Source organism: Procambarus clarkii, chromosome 44 (assembly GCF_040958095.1).
Source record: "Procambarus clarkii isolate CNS0578487 chromosome 44, FALCON_Pclarkii_2.0, whole genome shotgun sequence".
In the NCBI taxonomy this organism is placed as follows: domain Eukaryota; kingdom Metazoa; phylum Arthropoda; class Malacostraca; order Decapoda; family Cambaridae; genus Procambarus; species Procambarus clarkii.
Genome location: NC_091193.1, coordinates 25,260,741 through 25,284,400, shown reverse-complemented (window position 1 = coordinate 25,284,400; position 23,660 = coordinate 25,260,741). Strand labels below are relative to the sequence as shown.

The window sequence follows — 23,660 nt, the reverse complement described above, 5'->3', positions numbered from 1 at the left end:
GGATGTTTGACCAACTGACCCAACTGTTCCAGTATGCTCCACCCTCACCAAAGGAAAAGGACGTGAGGACCTAGCGGCATGGTAGACGTCTCTGAGGTCGTGGAAGGCACCGCCATTGATAGTTAGAGGCGTTGAGGTAACACACAGTGTCCGAATAGTGGTCCTAATTACGGAAAAGTGGATGATCTATAAGTGGGAAGAACAGTCGGACAGGAGACGACCATTTCATGGTCGCAGTCTCTGTCTATATATATATCTTACTGTACTTGTGTACAATGCCTTAATATATATATATGTAATATATTGTATATAATGTGGATCGAGATATATCCGAATATATCCATGATGAAGTTTTTATACGAACTTATTTCTTGTCCTTTGTCAGACCTCAGCACAGTGTGTCGCACCTGACAATAGGTCCGGCTGAGGCTGACACCTGATCAAATTTATGTTCACCGTTATATTACAACGAAACAAGATACACTCAGAACAAACCTATTTTAAATGTGTTGGGTTGTCGACAGTTCGATCCCAACACTGTCTGATATTATATCATTTCTCTCCAGGTGTTCTACCCATTTAGTTTTAATTATTTTTTCCAATATTTTGACTATTACACTTGTCAATGATACAGGTCTATAATTATGGGGGTCTTCCCTGCTTCCACTTTTGTAGGTGTGTGCGTGTGTGTGTGTGTGCGTGTGTGTGTGTGTGTCCAGGTTTACCTCCAGTACAGTTATAACAATTATGAGTGAGAGAGTGGCAGTGGCCGAGTTGGTCCCTCACCTCCATCTCAACCCTCACCTCCCTCACAACCCTCACCTCCCTCATAACCCTCACCTCCCTCACAACCCTCACCTCCCTCACAACCCTCACCTCCCTCACAACCCTCACCTCCCACACAACCCTCACAACCCTCACCTCCCTCACAACCCTCACCTCCCTCATAACCCTCACCTCCCTCACAACCCTCACCTCCCTCACAACCCTCACCTCCCACACAACCCTCACAACCCTCACCTCCCTCACAACCCTCACTTCCCTCATAACCCTCACCTCCCTCACAACCCTCACCTCCCTCATAACCCTCACCTCCCACACAACCCTCACCTCCCTCACCTCCCTCACAACCCTCACCTCCCTCACAACCCTCACCTCCCTCATAACCCTCACCTCCCTCACAACCCTCACCTCCCTCACAACCCTCACCTCCCTCACAACCCTCACCTCCCTCACAACCCTCACCTCCCTCACAACCCTCACCTCCCTCACAACCCTCACAACCCTCACTTCCCTCACAACCCTCACCTCCCTCACCTCCCTCACCTCCCTCACAACCCTCACCTCCCTCACAACCCTCACAACCCTCACCTCCCTCACAACCCTCACAACCCTCACCTCCCTCACCTCCCTCACAACCCTCACCTCCCTCACAACCCTCACCTCCCTCACAACCCTCACCTCCCTCATAACCCTCACCTCCCTCACAACCCTCACCTCCCTCACAACCCTCACCTCCCTCACAACCCTCACCTCCCTCATAACCCTCACCTCCCTCATAACCCTCATAACCCTCACCTCCCTCACAACCCTCACCTCCCTCACAACCCTCACCTCCCACACAACCCTCACAACCCTCACCTCCCTCACAACCCTCACCTCCCTCACAACCCTCACCTCCCTCATAACCCTCACCTCCCTCACCTCCCTCACAACCCTCACCTCCCTCATAACCCTCACCTCCCTCACAACCCTCACCTCCCTCACAACCCTCACCTCCCTCACAACCCTCACCTCCCTCACAACCCTCACCTCCCTCATAACCCTCACCTCCCTCATAACCCTCACCTCCCTCACAACCCTCACCTCCCTCATAACCCTCACCTCCCTCACAACCCTCACCTCCCTCATAACCCTCATAACCCTCACAACCCTCACTTCCCTCACAACCCTCACCTCCCTCACCTCCCTCACCTCCCTCACAACCCTCATAACCCTCACAACCCTCACCTCCTTCACAACCCTCACCTCCTTCACAACCCTCACCTCCCTCATAACCCTCACCTCCTTCACAACCCTCACAACCCTCACCTCCTTCACAACCCTCACCTCCCTCATAACCCTCACCTCCCTCACAACCCTCACCTCCATCACAACCCTCACCTCCCACACAACCCTCACCTCGCTCATAACCCTCACCTCCCTCACAACCCTCACCTCCCTCACAACCCTCACCTCCATCACAACCCTCACCTCCCACACAACCCTCACCTCGCTCATAACCCTCACCTCCCTCACAACCCTCACCTCCCTCACCTCCCTCATAACCCTCACCTCCCTCATAACCCTCACCTCCCTCATAACCCTCACCTCCCTCACAACCCTCACAACCCTCACCTCCCTCACCTCCCTCACAACCCTCACCTCCCTCATAACCCTCACCTCCCTCACCTCCCTCATAACCCTCACCTCCCTCACAACCCTCACAACCCTCACCTCCATCACAACCCTCACAACCCTCACCTCCCTCACAACCCTCACCTCCCTCACAACCCTCACCTCCCTCACAACCCTCACCTCCTTCACAACCCTCACCTCCCTCACAACCCTCACAACCCTCACCTCCATCACAACCCTCACAACCCTCACTTCCCTCACAACCCTCACCTCCCTCACCTCCCTCACAACCCTCACCTCCCTCACAACCCTCACCTCCCTCACCTCCCTCACAACCCTCACCTCCCTCATAACCCTCACCTCCCTCACAACCCTCACAACCCTCACCTCCATCACAACCCTCACAACCCTCACCTCCTTCACAACCCTCACCTCCCTCACAACCATCACAACCCTCACCTCCATCACAACCCTCACCTCCCTCATAACCCTCACCTCCTTCACAACCCTCACCTCCCTCACCTCCCTCACCTCCCTCACAACCCTCACCTCCCTCACCTCCCTCATAACCCTCACCTCCCTCACAACCCTCACAACCCTCACCTCCATCACAACCCTCACAACCCTCACCTCCTTCACAACCCTCACCTCCCTCACAACCATCACAACCCTCACCTCCATCACAACCCTCACCTCCCTCATAACCCTCACCTCCCTCACAACCCTCACCTCCCTCATAACCCTCACCTCCCTCATAACCCTCACCTCCCTCACAACCCTCACCTCCCTCACAACCCTCACCTCCCTCACAACCCTCACCTCCCTCATAACCCTCACCTCCCTCACCTCCCTCATAACCCTCACCTCCCTCATAACCCTCACCTCCCTCACAACCCTCACCTCCCTCACAACCCTCACCTCCCTCACAACCCTCACCTCCCTCATAACCCTCACCTCCCTCATAACCCTCACCTCCCTCACAACCCTCACCTCCCTCATAACCCTCACCTCCCTCACAACCCTCACCTCCCTCACAACCCTCACCTCCCTCACAACCCTCACCTCCCTCACAACCCTCACCTCCCTCATAACCCTCACAACCCTCACCTCCCTCACAACCCTCACCTCCCTCATAACCCTCACGGCCGTATGGCCGAATATGGACGTAATTTGAAAATGAAAAAAAATATAAAATAAATTTGGGATTTTTTTTTTCAGCAACGGTAAGTTAAGGTCCTCTGGTAGGTTAGGTGGGCAGGAAATTCTCATAAAGTTTCAAAACGTTATGAAAAACGTTAATGGAAAGTTTCCTTTTCTAAGCTGGCCGAGTAAGCCGGACGACTCAAACAGAAAACGGAACAGTACGTCACTTTTGTGAGTCGATTTCATTTCAATTTACGTCCAAATTTGGCCATAGTGCGCATACGGGCCTAAAGTGACGTTATTTTTAAGAGGACGGGTTGGACCATCACGGAGGGAGAGCAGGTGGGTTGTTACAGGAAGGTGAGAGCTGGTTGGGCCGTGAGGACGCTGGTGGTGTCTAGGGACACTCACGCCTCCTCCCCCGCTGAGAGAGGACTCACCAAGTGTTCCCCTGGCCACCTACGAAACCTCTGCATCTTCCCTCCGTCATGACGACTTAGTTTATATTCATGAAGCAGTTTACGAGGTGCGAAGCGCTCCGAGGTCGACCATAAGAATAACAACGTTGGGTGCGAGGTCTGCAAGCTCGTAAACTGTTTAATACAGACAGACTTAGCCGCCATGATCAAGGAAAGATGTAAAGGTTTCGCGAGTGAATCTGTAAGCGTTTAACGAATCCCGGAGGAAGTTATGTGTGGCGAGGGGTTGTAGGAGCAGGTGGCGACACAGCACACCCAGCCAGAGCTCAACCTCTGCGAGCACAACTAGGTGAGTACACAGACAACAATTCCAGCCTCTTGAGACAACTCAACTGGCCTCTCGTGCCCTGGAATTGATAGTACGGTTCTTAGACCAATGGAACGACCCGCTGCAAGTCAGCTGCTCATCTACAGGTTTGCTCAGCTTTCAGCGAGCGTAGACTCGTTAATGTTGTCACACATAGAGACACAGCTGTATATATTACCACATTGTGTATATTTAGGCGAAGCTTATACTAGGCTACGTATTGAGGGCGTGTTGGCAGTTGGCCAGTTATATACCGGGGATTTGATCGTTGAGTTAACGAGCATTTGACCTTTCATGACGACCACTGGCAGCTGTGGTAGACTGGCAGCTGTGGTAGACTGGCAGCTGTGGTAAACTGGCAGCTGTGGTAGACTGGCAGTTGTGGTAGACTGGCTGCTGTGGTAGACTGGCAGCTGTGGTAGACTGGCAGCTGTGGTAGACTGGCAGCTGTGGTAGACTGGCAGCTGTGGTAGACTGGCAGCTGTGGTAGACTGGCTGCTGTGGTAGACTGGCTGCTGTGGTAGACTGGCTGCTGTGGTAGACTGGCAGCTGTGGTAGACTGGCAGCTGTGGTAGACTGGCAGCTGTGGTAGACTGGCAGCTGTGGTAGACTGGCAGCTGTGGTAGACTGGCAGCTGTGGTAGACTGGCTGCTGTGATAGACTGGCAGCTGTGGTAGACTGGCAGCTGTGGTAGACTGGCTGCTGTGGTAGACTGGCAGCTGTGGTAGACTGGCAGGTGTGGTAGACTGGCAGGTGTGGTAGACTGGCAGCTATGGTAGACTGGCTGCTGTGGTAGACTGGCAGCTGTGGTAGACTGGCAGCTGTGGTAGACTGGCAGTTATGGTAGACTGGCAGCTGTGGTAGACTGGCTGCTGTGATAGACTGGCTGCTGTGGTAGACTGGCAGCTGTGGTAGACTGGCAGCTGTGGTAGACTGGCAGCTGTGGTAGACTGGCAGTTATGGTAGACTGGCAGCTGTGGTAGACTGGCTGCTGTGATAGACTGGCTGCTGTGGTAGACTGGCAGCTGTGGTAGACTGGCAGCTGTGGTAGACTGGCAGGTGTGGTAGACTGGCAGGTGTGGTAGACTGGCAGGTGTGGTAGACTGGCAGGTGTGGTAGACTGGCAGGTGTGGTAGACTGGCAGCTGTGGTAGACTGGCTGCTGTGGTAGACTGGCAGCTGTGGTAGACTGGCAGCTGTGGTAGACTGGCTGCTGTGGTAGACTGGCTGCTGTGGTAGACTGGCTGCTGTGGTAGACTGGCAGCTGTGGTAGACTGGCAGCTGTGGTAGACTGGCAGCTGTGGTAGACTGGCTGCTGTGGTAGACTGGCTGCTGTGGTAGACTGGCTGCTGTGGTAGACTGGCAGCTGTGGTAGACTGGCTGCTGTGGTAGACTGGCAGCTGTGGTAGACTGGCTGCTGTGGTAGACTGGCTGCTGTGGTACTCACCTAGTTGTACTCACCTAGTTGTGTTTGCGGGGGTTGAGCTCTGGCTCTTTGGTCCCGCCTCTCAACCGTCAATCAACAGGAGAGAGACTGGCTGCTGTGGTAGACTGGCTGCTGTGGTAGACTGGCTGCTGTGGTAGACGGGCAGCTGTGGTAGACTGGCAGCTGTGGTAGACTGGCAGCTGTGGTAGACTGGCTGCTGTGGTAGACTGGCTGCTGTGGTAGACTGGCAGCTGTGGTAGACTGGCAGCTGTGGTAGACTGGCAGCTGTGGTAGACTGGCAGCTGTGGTAGACTGGCTGCTGTGGTAGACTGGCTGCTGTGGTAGACTGGCAGCTGTGGTAGACTGGCAGCTGTGGTAGATAGCCCCGCTGGACGAAGCGTGAAGAAGTACATATGGGACAGAGGACGTGAGTTCGGGAACAGTTGGAGTATAATCACTGGTCACGTAGTCATCACGAATACCGGGACGTAGTCGTCACGTGAGGCCCGGTCTCTCATGGCCGACAATAGGTGTTAATGGCGTCACTTTACTGGGTAAGGTTACCACGACATCCCAGGTAGTGTGATCACACCTTAACAGCAGTTAGTGCCGACAAGACGGTTAATATTAAACACATTTAATTTGATTGTTGATTGAGAGTGAGATCCTTACCCCGTGAGACTGGCGCAGGTGCTCTGCGCGGGAACTGGTGGCCGAGCCGACAGCACGCTGGTCACGTGATCCTGGGTTCGATCCCGGGCGCCGGCGAGAAACGATGGGCAGAGTTCACCCTATGCCCCTGTTACCTAGCAGTAAATAGGTACCTGGGAGTTAGTCAGCTGTCACGGGCTCCATCCTGGTGTGTGTGTGTGGTGTGGGGGAAAAATAGTAGTAGTAGAAACAGTTTATTGACATGCAGTTAAGAGGCGGACAGAAAGAGCAAAGCTCAACCCCCGCAAGCACAACTAGGTGAATACAAGTTTCACTGTCCGGTTCACTGTAAAACTAGATACAGAATGTATGACGCAGAGGTACTTCCCAGAGTGTCTTCCCAGAGGGTCTTCCCAGAGGGTCTTCCCAGAGGGTCTTCCCAGCGTGACAGGGTGGCAGGGCAGCGTAACACAGGAGTAACACTAAGGACATGAGAGGTGCTCCCGCGTGGGTCTCCTGAACCACACAACGGAGTCTCCCTCTCTATCCTCCCCCGTCCCGTTTTCTTCGGCGCGATGCGGTTAAAATTTATTCTATTATTAGATATGAGTAGATTTTGGACTTATATTATTTATAATTCCCAGCTACGGTACAAAGACGTATGCAAGAGGGACCTGAAAGCCATGGACGTTGATCTTGGTACGTGGGAAACACTGGCCGCAGACCGTTCAGCCTGGTGTTACGGGGGGGGGGGGGGGGGGGGGGAATAGGTCTCTTTTTTCCATTATTCCACCTCCTAGTTAACTATTCCAGTGCTGCCCCTAGAGTCCCTCCTGCAGCCTCTCCAATTCAACACCTTGTGACCCAGGTATTTGATTACCTAGATGTCACGAACACAAGGCATTGTAACGTGATCAGCTCCTCGCGACTCTAGGGAACTCTAGAACAGTTCACTGCCATGAACGTATAAGAGAACCGAAAGGAAAGAGAGGAATAATGAAGTAATTAGTGAGGGTTTGGGGTGAGGGAGGAGGGAGGAGTGGGTGGGGAGGAGTAAGGAGGGTCGTCAGGTGAAAGGGACAGGGGGGAAGAGAGGCGGAGGGAGAGGAGAGGAGAGGAGAGGGAGTAGGAAGTGAGTAGGAGAGGAAGTGGTAGAGGTAGAAGGATAGATAAGTAGAAGTAGAAAGTAGACTGCCACTATCCATTCTAGTCCATTACATACAAAACAAGGAATGGAACTTGTCATATTCACAAAATTCTTAAAGATGCATAAAAAGGTCATTATAGCATGTTTTATCTGTATCATGTACCTATGTAAGCTTCGTTAAGTCTATAACTCAAGAGCACTCTACACTCTAGTTGGCATATTATATAAGAAATTCCAAGAACTCGGGAATACAATTAAAATCAAATTAAAAGTAAGTGAATCAAGTATTTACTTAGCATGATAAATATTAGAAGTCAAGCCATCGAACTGAAGGTTCAATATGTCCAGATAAACAATGTGAGCCGCCACACACAACTTTGAGTCACTACAGCTGTCTGTCCCCTAGAGATCACACAACTTCTTAGTACACGAAATAAGTCACCTTTCATGTTCAACTCACCAAGTGTCTGCCTATAGCTGGATAGAGAGGAGGGGAGGGTCTGCAGTTGACAGTCTCTCCCGTCCGGCTGACAGCCTGCCTGGCTATACTGTCCTCTGCTCTGCTGGGCTGCTCTCCTATTCTCTGGAGTGTACAGTACCCTGGGTATATATTGGGGACCAAGTAGCTAACTCCGCCCACAAGTAGACAGCCCCAGGCACTCTACCAAGCCACACCTTAAACTGGCGGCATGTTTGAAGGACCCACCCGGATACCCGGCTACAATTATGAGCTTAGCAGAAACCAGGTCAATTTCACACGACCTGACATTGATCACTTGGTGGTCATTAACACTCTAGAGGTGTGACTATGTTAATTACTAGGGGCCGCCAACCTGGCGCCTCTCAACCTTGTCTGTGACTCCTGAACTATGTATAGCTTAAATACAAAACACCTTTACGGTGTTACACTGGGGGCAGTCTGTTCAAAGAGGTCTCTCCAAGTTCGAGGAGTCACTTGCCAAGAAATAGGAGGCAAAGAGCCAGAGAAGGAAAGCCGGTAGCCAGGAAGACAGACCAGAATCGGACTTCGTTTGTGCTCGGTGTGGGATGGACTGCCACTCTGGGATTGGCCTCATCAGTCACACCAGACGCTGCACCAGGAATGACAACCAGGGCGCAACTCCATAGTCTCCCGAGACTGGAGGATGCCTACTACTATTACTATTTATTATTGGAATTACATAGATTTCACCAAGTGTAACTGAGCCCCGGGACTGTAAAGTTGAAGATATAACAGAGACGTCAATACCCTCAGTATTATGTATTAATTGCGACGTTATATCGCGTTTTCTCCCCCGAAGATGGAGAAAGTAATCACAATGGTTCTTGTTCCAGTATATTTAGTTTGATTACATTTTCTACATCAACAGAAAATAAATTTTCTTAGTGTAGGCTTAATTGTATAAAATTTATATAAAATACTGAATATGGGATATTTTCCCACATGTGCCCATTATGTATGAAGATTTGCTGACTCCTCATTACTCAGAGGACACAGTAATACTTCGGAGCGCTTCGGAGCGTTTAATGTTACTATATACAACACCGGGAATGTTGGTGTTGGTGTTTGAGAGCGTCAAAATACCTGTGCGTCAAGTGTGAGGACAGGTTGAGGGTTGACTGGTAGTGAGGAAGTACTTAGCCAGAGGACTAACTGTTCTGCGGTCTATTCATGCCCATGCCACCTCTTGGGCGGCTTAATCTTCATCAATCATCGAACAATCGACTAACTGTCATGTGCGAGATAACGTCACCACAAGCCCCCTCCCCCCTCCCCCCCCCCGAGGCGGCATCCATCCATCTCATTGTAATAATTTCAGCCCAAAATTCACCAAACTTCTTACTGAAAAAGTTATCAGCCAATTTTAATATTGTAATCTTACCTTTATTTTTCTCAGTTCTCTTAATTGATACTGATATTATTCCATCGAGTTACGTGTGAGTGTGGAACGCCAGCCATCCCTGGGGCAGCCAGCCATCTCTGGGGCAGTCAGCCATGTCTGGGGCAGCCAGCCATCTCTGGGACACTCAGCCATCTCTGGGGCAGCCAGCCATCTCTGGGGCAGCCAGCCATCTCTGGGACTACCAGCCATCTCTGGGGAACTCAGCCATCTCTGGGGCAGCCAGCTATCTCTAGGGCAGTTAGCCATCTCTGGGGCAGCCAGCCATCTCTGGGGCAGCCAGACATTCCTGGGGCAGCCAGCCATCTCTGGGCAGCCAGCCATCTCTGCGGCAGTCAGCCATATCTGGGGCAGTCAGCCATCTCTGGGGCAGCCAGCCATCTCTGGGGCAGCCAGACATTCCTGGGGCAGCCAGCCATCTCTGGGCAGCCAGCCATCTCTGCGGCAGTCAGCCATATCTGGAGCAGCTAGCAATTTCTGGGGCAGTCAACCATCTCTGGGGCAGCTAGCCATTTCTGGGGCAGCCAGCCATCTCTGGGGCAGTCAGCCATCTCTGGGGCAGCCAACTATCTCTGGGGCAGCCAACTATCTCTAGGGCAGCTAGCCATCTCTGGGGTAGTCAACCATCTCTGGGGCAGTCAACCATCTCTGGAGCAGTCAACCATCTCTGGGGCAGCCAGCTATCTCTGGGGCAGTCAGCAATCTCTGGGGCAGTCAGCCATCTCTGGGGCAGCCAGCCATCTCTGGGGCAGTCAGCCATCTCTGGGGCAGCCAACTATCTCTAGGGCAGTTACCCATCTATGGGGCAGTCAGCCATCTCTGGGGCAGTCAACCATCTCTGGGGCAGCCAACTATCTCTAGGGCAGCTAGCCATCTCTGGGGTAGTCAACCATCTCTGGGGCAGCCAGCCATCTCTGGGGCAGTCAACCATCTCTGGGGCAGCAAGCCATCTCTGGGGCAGTCAGCTATCTCTGGGGCAGCCAGCCATCTCTGGGGCAGCCAGCCATCTCTGGGGCAGCCAGCCATCTCTGGGGCAGCCAGCCATCTCTGGGGCAGCCAGCCATCTCTGGGGCAGCCAGCCATCTCTGGGGCAGTCAGCCTTCTCTGGGGCAGTCAGCCATCTCTGGGGCAGTCAGCCATCTCTGGGGCAGTCAGCCATCTCTGGGGCAGTCAGCCATCTCTGGGGCAGCCAGCCATTCCTGGGGCAGTCAGCCATCTCTGGGGCAGTCAACCATCTCTGGGGCAGTCAGCCATCTCTGGGGCAGCCAGCCATTCCTGGGGCAGCCAGCCATCTCTGGGGGCAGCCAGCCATCCCTGGGGCAGCCAGCCATCTCTGGGGGCAGCCAGCCATTCCTGGGGCAGCCAGCCATCTCTGGGCTGCCAGCCATTTCTGGGGCAGTCAGCCATTTCTGGGGCAGTCAGCCATTTCTGGGGCAGTCAGCCATCTCTGGGACAGTCAGCCATCTCTGGGGCAGCCAGCCATCTCTGGGGCAGTCAGCCATTCCTGGGGCAGTCAGCCATCTCTGGGGCAGTTAACCATCTCTGGGGCAGCCAACTATCTCTAGGGCAGCTAGCCATCTCTGGGGCAGTCAACCATCTCTGGGGCAGCCAGCCATCTCTGGGGCAGCCAGCCATCCCTGGGACAGCCAGCCATCTCGGGGTTGCCAGCCATCTCTGGGGGCAGCCAGCCTTTCCTGGGGCAGCCAGCCATCTCTTTGGCAGCTAGCCATTTCTCGGGCAGCCAGCCATCTCTGGGGCAGCCAGCAATGTCTGGGGCAGCCAGCCTTCGCTTGGCCAGCCAGCCATCTCTGGGGCAGCCAGCCATCTCTGGAGCAGCCAGCTATGTCTGGTGGCTGCCCGAGAGATGGCGCTGGGGCAGCCAGCTATGTCTGGTGGCTGCCCGAGAGATGGCGCTGGGGCAGCCAGCTATGTCTGGTGGCTGCCCGAGAGATGGCGCTGGAGCAGCCAGCTATGTCTGGTGGCTGCCCGAGAGATGGCGCTGGGGCAGCCAGCTATGTCTGGTGGCTGCCCCAGAGATGGCGCTGGGGCAGCCAGCTATGTCTGGTGGCTGCCCGAGAGATGGCGCTGGGGCAGCCAGCTATGTCTGGTGGCTGCCCGAGAGATGGCGCTGGAGCAGCCAGCTATGTCTGGTGGCTGCCCGAGAGATGGCGCTGGAGCAGCCAGCTATGTCTGGTGGCTGCCCGAGAGATGGCGCTGGAGCAGCCAGCTATGTCTGGTGGCTGCCCGAGAGATGGCGCTGGAGCAGCCAGCTATGTCTGGTGGCTGCCCGAGAGATGGCGCTGGAGCAGCCAGCTATGTCTGGTGGCTGCCCGAGAGATGGCGCTGGGGCAGCCACTAGACAGCCAAAATATTCAACACTTATTTGTCATTTCAATATTCTAATAAATGATTCTTGTATTATCCACAGTAATTTACTAATATTACTAACTTGTAGATTAATCATATTAAATTCTTTCCTACTGCACAAAATATTTTACCGACTATCTGTACTTCATGGCGTGGGTGCTTCATATCACTTAGTATTGGGAAAGATAATATCTACATACCAGAGAATTAAATTCTATTCTCACTACGTATAAGTATTCTTTGCTAAGAATTATTGACTGATACTATATAAACCAGTGATCATATTAATTCATGTTATTAGCTGCAGATCACAAGATAACAGTAATCTCTGTTATCCCAGAGTTAACATGGAGGAATGAAATTCTACCTCCACTTCTCGTCTATATGAACTCAGTTGTTATTAATTATTATATGACAAGAATATATATATAACATCACCTCTTTATATTATCAAACACAGCCTTTTTGCCTCACAAAATAGAGTAATCATTAGGAGAATAATTCTTCTTTTTATCACTACGTGCTTTTGTGCATGCGTCAGTGAGACTAGCAGGAGGGAGGAGAGGAGACGTGATTATTCTCACACTGCCTTACCAGGCGAGAGTGAGAGCGGCCATCTTACCGACCAGGTTGCATGGAGTTTATGTAATTTAACTGGCCATACAGAGGACATTCAGGCAGCAGCGAATGTCTGGGCACCGCAGTAACTCCAGCACCGATCAAATGGTCGTTTCGACGAGCAATAATTGGTTTAGTTGCATGGTTTGGTACTTATTGAGATCTCTTTATGACAAACGTGTAAACTTGCTCGTCGTTATGACACAGTCTCCTCTTAACAAAAAGTAAGCCCCATTCTGGACCACACTCTTCCATTTATGTAGAGATAGAGAAATTATTCTCGAAGTAAACAGTTTTTACAAATCCATTGTAATTTCAGCTTGTGCAGAGCAACACGAGGGAAGATAAGACTTTCCTCCACGTGTGGTCCAGGACGGCATGTCTGGACAAGCCTAGTGAAGCCTCTACCACTGATGCGTGCTTCTATGTCACCCATACAGCTAAGCTGTCTTAACTATTTCGTAGTACTAACCATTAGTGCATTATTGATCTTCAAAATAAAATCGACTTATTTAATAACCATTTATTAGCCATTTAATACTTACAGATAATTTCCATCTACTTTAATGGCCAAATGAATTTAATTGACGTTTATTTCGCTGTTCAATAAAATAATTTTATATCCATGATTTATTCTGATGAAGAACCTGCATCATCGGATGATTGAGCTAGTGACATAATAGTTTCTTAATGTCTTTACGCCCCAATTTGTGCGAGTGAGTTTGACTCTTAATTTAATTATAATATATAGTCTTATTAATGTTTTCATTACATTATCAATTCCTTAAAATCCATAGGCACTAGTTCGTGGATTTAATTTCAATACATTTGCTCATTTAAGTTTTCCTCTTTTTTCACAAAAAGTACAGTCAGCCATGTCTGGGGCAGCCAGCCATGTTTGGGGCAGCCAGCCATGTCTGCGGCAAGCAGCCATGTCTGGGGCAAGCAGCCATGTCTGGGGCAGCCAGCCATGTCTGGGGCAGCCAGCCATGTCTGGGGCAAGCAGCCATGTCTTGGGCAAGCAGCCATGTCTTGGGCAAGCAGCCATGTCTGGGTCAGCCAGCCATGTCTGGGGCAGCCAGCCATGTCTGGGGCAGCCAGCCATGTCTGGGGCAGCCAGCCATGTCTGGGACAAGCAGCCATGTCTGGGGCAAGCAGCCATGTCTGGGGCAAGCAGCCATGTCTGGGGCAAGCAGCCATATCTGGGGCAAGCAGCCATGTCTGGGTCAGCCAGCCATGTCTGGGGCAGCCAGCCATGTCTGGGGCAGCCAGCCATGTCTGGGGCAAGCAGCCATGTCTTGGGCAAGCAGCCATGTCTGGGGCAAGCAGCCATGTCTGGGGCAAGCAGCCATGTCTGGGGCAAGCAGCCATGTCTGGGGCAGCCAGCCATGTCTGGGGCAGCCAGCCATGTCTGGGGCAAGCAGCCATGTCTGGGGCAAGCAGCCATGTCTGGGGCAAGCAGCCATGTCTGGGGCAAGCAGCCATGTCTGGGGCAGCCAGCCATGTCTGGGGCAGCCAGCCATGTCTGGGGCAGCCAGCCATGTCTGGGGCAAGCAGCCATGTCTTGGGCAAGCGGCCATGTCTGGGTCAGCCAGCCATGTCTGGGTCAGCCAGCCATGTCTGGGTCAGCCAGCCATGTCTGGGGCAGCCAGCCATGTCTGGGGCAGCCAGCCATGTCTGGGGCAGCCAGCCATGTCTGGGGCAGCCAGCCATGTCTGGGGCAAGCAGCTATATGTCTGGGGCAAGCAGCCATGTCTGGGGCAAGCAGCCATGTCTGGGGCAAGCAGCCATGTCTGGGGCAAGCAGCCATGTCTGGGGCAAGCAGCCATGTCTGGGGGCAAGCAGCCATGTCTGGGGCAAGCAGCCATGTCTGGGGCAAGCAGCCATGTCTGGGGCAAGCAGCCATGTCTGGGGCAAGCAACCATGTCTGGGGCAATCTAAATCGTTCAATAGGTTCTGACAAGAGAAAAATCTATCATAGAATTCTGTCACGTAATTATTACATACAAACATTTCGCGTCTTCTCTTTGCGTCATGAAGGAGACTTTCCCCGCTTCCAACTAACAGGACGCAAAAGGATGCAACAGGACGCAACATGATGCAACAGGACGCAACAGGATGCAACAGGACGCAACAGGATGCAACAGGACGCAACAGGATGCAACAGGACGCAACAGGATGCAACAGGACGCAACAGGATGCAACAGGACGCAACAGGATGCAACAGGACGCAACAGGATGCAACAGGACGCAACAGAACGCAACAGGATGCAACAGGACGCAACAGGATACAACAAGACGCAACAGGACGCAACAGGATGCAACAGGACGCAACAGAACGCAACAGGACGCAACAGGACGCAACAGGATGCAACAGGACGCAACAGGATGCAACAGGACGGAACAGGACGCAACAGGACGCAACAGGACGCAACAGATGTGCGCACATAATTCCGACAATTGTGGCGCAGCTGACAAACAACATTCAGGCAAGCAATAACATTTGTTATGACATGGTCCAGTTTAGCGTCTACCACTCAGCTCAGTTATTCAGGTACACAAGTGTGTCTGTCTGTTATGTGGTGATCTGGAGAGGCTGCTCTCATTGACGGCAGCAGCATCTTGCCCGTGAGGTATACTCAAGGTGGGTATAACAGGAGAATGAGGTATACTCAAGGTGGGTATAACAGGAGAGTGAGGTATACTCAAGGTGGGTATAACAGGAGAGTGAGGTATACTCAAGGTGGGTATAACAGGAGAGTGAGGTATACTCAAGGTGGGTATAACAGGAGAATGAGGTATACTCAAGGTGGGTTTGACAGGAGGGAGCGTGAAGTATACTCAAGGTGGGTATAACAAGAGGGTACAAATAGAGGAGTTTAACACCTGGTAGTTAAGGTGTTCTAATATACCCAGTTTACACCTTACCTACACACACACACACACACAGGTTCAGTGTATCTCTCCCGGCTCTCTCATGACACAACTGATTTTGTCTGTTAAATTTAGCAGAGATAACAGGTCTCGCTAGATTGTCTGCCTCCAGAACTATATTTGTACTCACCTGAGTGACCACAGGTACAACACCTGTACTCACCTGAGTGACCACAACAACACCTGTACTCACCTGAGTGACCACAACAACACCTGTACTCACCTGAGTGACCACAACAACACCTGTACTCACCTGAGTGACCACAACAACACCTGTACTCACCTGAGTGACCACAACAACACCTGTACTCACCTGAGTGACCACAACAACACCTGTACTCACCTGAGTGACCACAACAACACGTGTACTCACCTGAGTGACCACAACAACACGTGTACTCACCTGAGTGACCACAACAACACCTGTACTCACCTGAGTGACCACAACAACACCTGTACTCACCTGAGTGACCACACCAACACCTGTACTCACCTGAGTGACCACAACAACACGTGTACTCACCTAAGTGACCACCACAACAACACCTGTACTCACCTGAGTGACCACAACAACACCTGTACTCACCTGAGTGACCACAACAACACGTGTACTCACCTGAGTGACCACAACAACACCTGTACTCACCTAAGTGACCACCACAACAACACCTGTACTCACCTGAGTGTCTACAACAACACCTGTACTCACCTGAGTGACCACAACAACACCTGAACTCACCTGAGTGTCTACAACAGCACCTGAACTCACCTGAGTGACCACAACAACACCTGTACTTACCTGAGTGACCACAACACCTGTACTCACCTGAGTGACCACAACAACACCTGTACTCACCTGAGTGACCACAACAACACTTGTACTCACCTGAGTGACAACAACAACACCTGTACTCACCTGAGTGTCTACAACAACACGTGTACTCACCTGGGTGACCACCACAGCAACACCTGTACTCACCTGAGTGACCACACAACACCTGTACTCACCTGAGTGACCATAACAACACCTGTACTCACCTGAGTGACCACAACAACACGTGTACTCACCTGAGTGTCTACAACAACACCTGTACTCACCTGAGTGACCACAACAACACCTGTACTCACCTGAGTGTCCACAACAACACCTGTACTCACCTGAGTGTCTACAACAACACCTGTACTCACCTGAGTGACCACAACAACACCTGTACTCACCTGAGTGACCACACAACACGTGTACTCACCTGAGTGACCACAACAACACCTGTACTCACCTGAGTGACCACACAACACGTGTACTCACCTGAGTGACCACAACAACACCTGTACTCACCTGAGTGACCACAACAACACGTGTACTCACCTGAGTGACCACAACAACACCTGTACTCACCTGAGTGACCACAACAACACCTGTACTCACCTGAGTGACCACACAACACGTGTACTCACCTGAGTGACCACAATAACACGTGTACCCACCTGAGTGACCACAACAACACCTGTACTCACCTGAGTGACCACACAACACGTGTACTCACCTGAGTGACCACAACAACACGTGTACTCACCTGGATGGTCTTAACGAAGCACTTCCTACACACGACCCGGTGGCCACAGGGGAAGGTCTGCATAGCGGCCTTGGCGTTGACGCAGATCACACACTGTGGGAGACCAAGACACATTATGCGTCACCTGCGTCACGCAGACACTCGTTGGTAGACAAGGGCATCACGTCAATGGGTTCAGTCACATGACGTCAATGAGTACAGTCACATGACGTCAATGGGTACAGTCACATGACGTCAATGGGTACAGTCACATGACGTCAATGGGTACAGTCACATGACGTCAATGGGTACAGACATAGGACGTCAATGAGTACAGTCACATGACGTCAATGGGTACAGTCACATGACGTCAATGGGTACAGTCACATGACGTCAATGGGTACAGTCACATGACGTCAATGGGTACAAACATAGGACGTCAATGAGTACAGTCACATGACGTCAATGGGTACAGTCACATGACGTCAATGGGTACAGTCACAGCACGTCAATGGGTACAGTCACTGGACGTCAATGGGTACAGTCACATGACGTCAATGGGTACAGACATAGGACGTCAATGGGTACAGTCACATGACGTCAATGGGTACAGTCACATGACGTCAATGGGTACAGACATAGGACGTCAATGGGTACAGTCACATGACGTCAATGGGTACAGTCACATGACGTCAATGGGTACAGTCACATGACGTCAATGGGTACAGTCACATGACGTCAATGGGTACAGTCACATGGCGTCAATGGGTACAGACACAGGACGTCAATGGGTACAGACACAGGACGTCAATGGGTACAGTCACAGGACGTCAATGGGTACAGACACAGGACGTCAATGGGTACAGACACAGGACGTCAATGGGTACAGTCACATGACGTCAATGGGTACAGTCAATGGACGTCAATGGGTACAGTCACTGGACGTCAATGGGTACAGTCACATGACGTCAATGGGTACAGACACATGACGTCAATGGGTACAGACACATGACGTCAATGGGTACAGACACATGACGTCAATGGGTACAGACACATGACGTCAATGGGTACAGACACATGACGTCAATGGGAACGTCGCCTCAGACGAGGTGATAGAAAGAATGGTAACGGAATCAATCCATATTATACACATTATTAAGCATTAAGCATTAAGGTTTATTGTATCACACAATCACTTCACAAATGACTGTATATATATGGTTAACTTATGAAGTTTCTAGCCAATTATTCATATATTAAAAGACTGGCAGTACCCGGGCACGCGTTGCTGTGGCTGAGCAACACATGTGCGGTGCTGAGCCACAGCAAGCTTCCTTGTCTCCTAATCCTCCCCACCGTTCCCTCCCTCCCCCGTCCCCTCGTCCACCCCACCATTCCCCCACGCCCCCGTCACTTTATACTTATACTTTATACTCATTCCTTTATACTTTATCCCCCCGCCCCCCCCCCTGGTCACTGTACTCAAGAAATAAACGGTATGGTAAACAACACAGCTCAATTCCAATGCAATGTCACACTAAATAATTAAGTCAAAATTAAAATAAAGCGAAATCTACGAAAATTCAATTTATCAATGCAATCAGAAACATTGAAATGGAATTGTAACATATTTAGTATAGTGTGTGTTGCTATTACGTGCAACAGATGGCACTGTTTTTTTTTAAAGCATGTTTTTACCTGTCACAGGTGTGGCATCTATACTTATACTCATGAAATGAACGGTATGGTAAACAACACAGCTCAATTCCAACGTAATGTCACACAAAATAATTAAATAAAAATAAAAATACATCGAAATCTATGATAATTCAATGTATCAATGCAATCGAAAACATTGAATTATCATAACATATTTAGTACAGCGTGTGTTGCTATTGCAACAGATGGCGCTGTTTTTCAAAACAAGCTTGTTTTTTCCTGTCACAGATGAGGTATGTATATAGTAGGTATATAAAAACACGCGCCTAATCAAATGCAACGTTGTGTCAAAATTTCAAAGCAATCGGTAAAGAGGTTTCGAAGATTTCCCTCACATGAAAAACACAGTTTAAAAACAAACATTTTTTCCCGTCACAGACGTGACATCTATATAATACGTATATAAACCCGCTCGGATGCGAATAAAACGTTGTGTGAAAATTTCAAATCAATCGGTGAAGAACTTTCCGATTTTAGCGATTTTGAACAAACGAACATTTGCATTTTTATTTATCTAGATAATATGAAGAGCCTGACACATTATAATTACTCATAATATATTATACATCCACAATCCTCATTATAATACCATACTGAATACATTTAAATGGCAATACCAACAAAAGTGAACAACAGTGACAAATTTAACAATATTAATACATTATAATAGACTATACATATAACTATTAACATTTGTAACCATGTATAGCGAGGTACAGTTAATTCTGAAGCTATTAAGACAAAAATACATTGTTGCAATTCTAATGGTGAAGTGGACATTAACACAGGAAGAGGAGTATGGTACTGTGTGGAACACGGGACTTTCATATACGTAATATAACATGGATTTATACAACATTTTGGTTACTTTATTGGTGTTTCACGTCAACAGATTCTCTGAGAGCGTGAATCACACTCTCAACACACAGCTCACGATTCCTAAGGATTCCCTTATTTTCTCGTAGTTCCTTTTTCTGCTCTCTTGCCATTTTTGATAATTATTTGTTTTATGAATGTCCCTCTGAGTCACGTGTCCGTCAAGACAATCCTTGATGAATACGATGCATGTGACGTCGCTCTTCTTATTGGCACTTTGCTCTCTGATTGGCACAAGACGAGTATAGGGTGCACAATAAAGTACCACTTACAGGATGAGTATGGGGTGCACAATAAACTACCACTTACAGGATGATTATGGGGTGTACAATAAACTACCTCTCACAGGATGAGTATGGGGTGCACAATAGACTACCGCTCACAGGATGAGTATGGGGTGCACAATAGACTACCGCTCACAGGATGAGTATGGGGTGCACAATAAACTACCTCTCACAGGATGAGTATGGGGTGCACAATAAACTAGCAGCCCCCCGGGGATAACAATCAACCACCAATTAGGATGCCAGCTTGGAGACCGGGCTGAAGGAACCAACAACAGGTTGCTGCTCTATGTGTGACTCTTTGGGAACTTGGTACTCTAGCTGCTCTATGTGTGACTCTTTGGGAACTTGGTACTCTAGCTGCTCTATGTTTGATGTAGTACATTCTTGGGGAATATCAGATCTCGTTCATCCCTTGTTCTTTCCCACTGAGGAATTGTTCGTAGTGATCACAGACTTGACACTCACACATTAACAGTGCTTCCCAGTCTGTATCTCGGCAACTGAAGAGGATCATTATTAGCCACTTTGCACATGTCCTGCTGTGGCCTCCAGTCACTGGTACTGGGCGGGACGGCGCCACTTTGTAGGCCGGAGACAAGTGGTTTCATCCAACCTTCCACTATCTCGGGTTCCTTCATTGTGCTATCTCATAAACGTCAAATTATTACGTTTTTCACCATTGGTTCTTCATTTACATTGTATCGTCCTTGTTGTGTTGCGATTGTCTGTGTTTACTGTCAGTGCGTGCAGGCTCGAGGTGCTAGCTCCTGGACCCCGCTGGTTGTCTAATGTACTGATTCCGACCTATTTTTTCTCTACTATATATATTTCACAAACACGCACGCACACACACCCATGCACACTGCATACCAATTATGTCAGACAACTCCTGGAATATGCAGCTCTAGTCCGGAGTCCATACCTAGTTAAACACAAGACAAAGTTAGAGAAGATTTAAAGGTATGCCACAAGACTAGTCGCAAAACTGAGAGGTAAGAGTTACGAGGAAAGGCTACGGGAGCTAAACCTCACGTCCCTGAAAGACAAGAGATTAAGGTAGACATGATAACCACCTTCAAAATTCTCAGACAAAGGTGGACAAAGACAAACTATTTATCTTGGGTGGAACACGCACAAGGGGACACTGGTGGAAACTTAGTACCCAAATGAGCCACAGAGACATGAAAAATAACTTTTTTCAGTGTCAGAATAGTTAATAAATGGAGTTCATAGAGCAGTAATGTGGTGGAGGCAGACTCCATACACAGTTTCAACTGTAAATTTAAAGAGGCTCCAGAATCTTTATACCAGTTGATTGACAGTTGAGAGGCAGGACCAAAGAGCCAAAGATCAACCCCCGCAAGCACAACTAAGATCAACCCCCGCAAGCACAACTAAGATCAACCCCCGCAAGCACAACTAAGATCAACCCCCGCAAGCACAACTAGGTGAGTTCACACACACTACCACAAAACAGAGTGTGTACTCACCTATTTGTGTCTGCAGGATCGAGCACTGACTCTTGGGTCCCGCCTTTCGAGCCATCGGTTGTTTACAGCAAAGACTCCTGTCCCAGCTCCCTATCATACTTAGTTTTAAAATTATGAATATAATTTGCTTCCATAATCTGCTCCTTAAGTGCATTCCATTTTTCCACAACTCTCACGCTAAAGAAAAACTTCCTAACATCTCTGTGACTCATCTGAGTTTCTAGCTTCCACCCATGTCCCCTCGTTCTGTTACTATTCTGTGTGAACATTTCGTATATGTCCACTCTGTCAATCCCCCTGAGTATTTTATACGTTCCTATCATATCCTCCCTCTCCCTACTTTTTCTAGTGTCGTAAGGCTCAGTTTTTTCAGGCGCTCTTCATACTTCCATCCCTTGTAACGCTGGGATGAGTCTTGTTGCAAACTTCTGAACCTTTTCCAGTTTCCTTATGTGTTTCTTCAGGCGGGGACTCCATGATGGGGCGGCATACTCTAAGACTGGCCTCACGCAGGCAGTGTAAATGTGTATGTGTGTATTCACCTAGTTATGCTTGCGGGGGTTGAGTTCTGCTCTTTCGGCCTGCCTCTCAACTGTCAATCAGTCACTTTTTTTTCACATACGCATACACACCCAGGAAGCAGCTCGTAGCAGCTGTCTAACTCTCTTTTACCTATTTACTGCTAGGTAGCAGGGACATCAGGGTGAAAGAAACTCTGCCATTTGTTTTTCACCATCGACGGGGATCAAACCCGGACCCTAGGATTATGAGTCCCAAGTGCTGTCCACTCAGCAACAGGCCCCCATACACAGGTGTGTGTGCGTGTGTGTGTGTGTGTGCGTGTGTGTGTGTGTGCGTGTGTACACTGGAGCATAACAGAGGGTTGGTCACCCCTCATACCATCCCTACCACAACCACCACCACATGGAGGGTCGTGATGGAGCGTGTGTCCGGGCAGCCTCCACCAGCCTGCCGGAGGCTGCAGTGACATAAGACCAATTTCACTGTGATGGTTGGCGGGCGGTTCAGCCGGGGTGACGGGGGGGGGGGCGGGGGGGGGGGTAAACATTATTGCTGATGTGTGTTGTGAGGTTCAACTGGTAAACTGTATTGCATTGTAGTGTGGGGTTGTATTTTCATATATACTTCAATGTCACTTTACTGTCTTGTATTATGGTATGTGGTATTACTCTGCCACCAACCTCATCCCCTCCCTCCTGCCATGCCTACCACAACTACCACCACCCTCATCCCCTCCTTCCTGCCATGCCTACCACAACTACCACCACCCTCATCCCCTCCCTCCTGCCATGCCAACCACAACTACCACCAACCTCATCCCCTCCCTCCTGCCATGCCTACCACAACTACCACCAACCTCATCCCCTCCCTCCTGCCATGCCTACCACAACTACCACCACCCTCATCCCCTCCCTCCTGCCATGCCTACCACAACTATGTCTTTTAGTTTGATGGCCATAGAACTCTTAGATAGGTTAGTTGGTTATGCAGGATGACAACACCTAACCAAGGGTAAGCCTGGTTTTACCAATTACACAATTCTAATTAATACGTGTCACATTTATTGAATATAATATTGTTGTACAATTGTTACTGTGTAAAAGTCTTAGCAGGCAACCTGTGACGAACTGAGGAAAATCCCAGAGAGCTGTTAACACCTGCATGAATCTGTACAGATGCCATACTTGCTCTAACAAGGACCAACAGCCGTCCTTAATACAGGTCCAGGACGGACGGACTACATGTGGTGGACAGTGTCGGGTGTCAGATGACTCGGTTATACTCTACCTACCAGCTAAGTCATGGTTACCATTTTATTAATTCATTTTAGCTGTAGTACTAACATTAATTTAGTAGGTTATTTTATTATCCATTATTTGTGGTATAGACTATGTATAGACCCCCGCCCCCAAACTTGTGTGGAGGTAAACACCTGGCAGGATATAACACCTGGCAGGATATAACACCTGGCAGGATATAACACCTGGCAGGATATAACACCTAGCAGGATATAACACCTGGCAGGATATAACACCTGGCAGGATATAACACCTGGCAGGATATAACACCTGGCAGGATATAACACCTGGCAGGATATAACACCTGGCAGGATATAACACCTGGCAGGATATAACACCTGGCAGGATATAACACCTGGCAGGATATAACACCTGGCAGGATATAACACCTGGCAGGATATAACACCTGGCAGGATATAACACCTGGCAGGATATAACACCTGGCAGGATATAACACCTGGCAGGATATAACACCTGGCAGGATATAACACCTGGCAGGATATAACACCTGGCAGGATATAACACCTGGCAGGATATAACACCTGG

General features: G+C 49.9%; 1 protein-coding gene across 2 annotated transcripts in view; it reads right to left on the bottom strand.

Moving 5' to 3' along the window:
- Positions 1-23,660, bottom strand: part of LOC123752144 (streptococcal hemagglutinin) — a 297,057-nt gene that overhangs the window by 33,132 nt on the left and 240,265 nt on the right. For both annotated transcript variants that reach the window (XR_011222039.1, XM_069300850.1), the window contains exon 3: positions 16,944-17,036. Coding sequence is in view for 1 of the 2 variants with exons in the window: in XM_069300850.1 (XP_069156951.1) it covers positions 16,944-17,036 (93 nt within the window). In the remaining variant the exon portion in view is untranslated. The remainder of the gene's footprint in view (positions 1-16,943; positions 17,037-23,660) is intronic.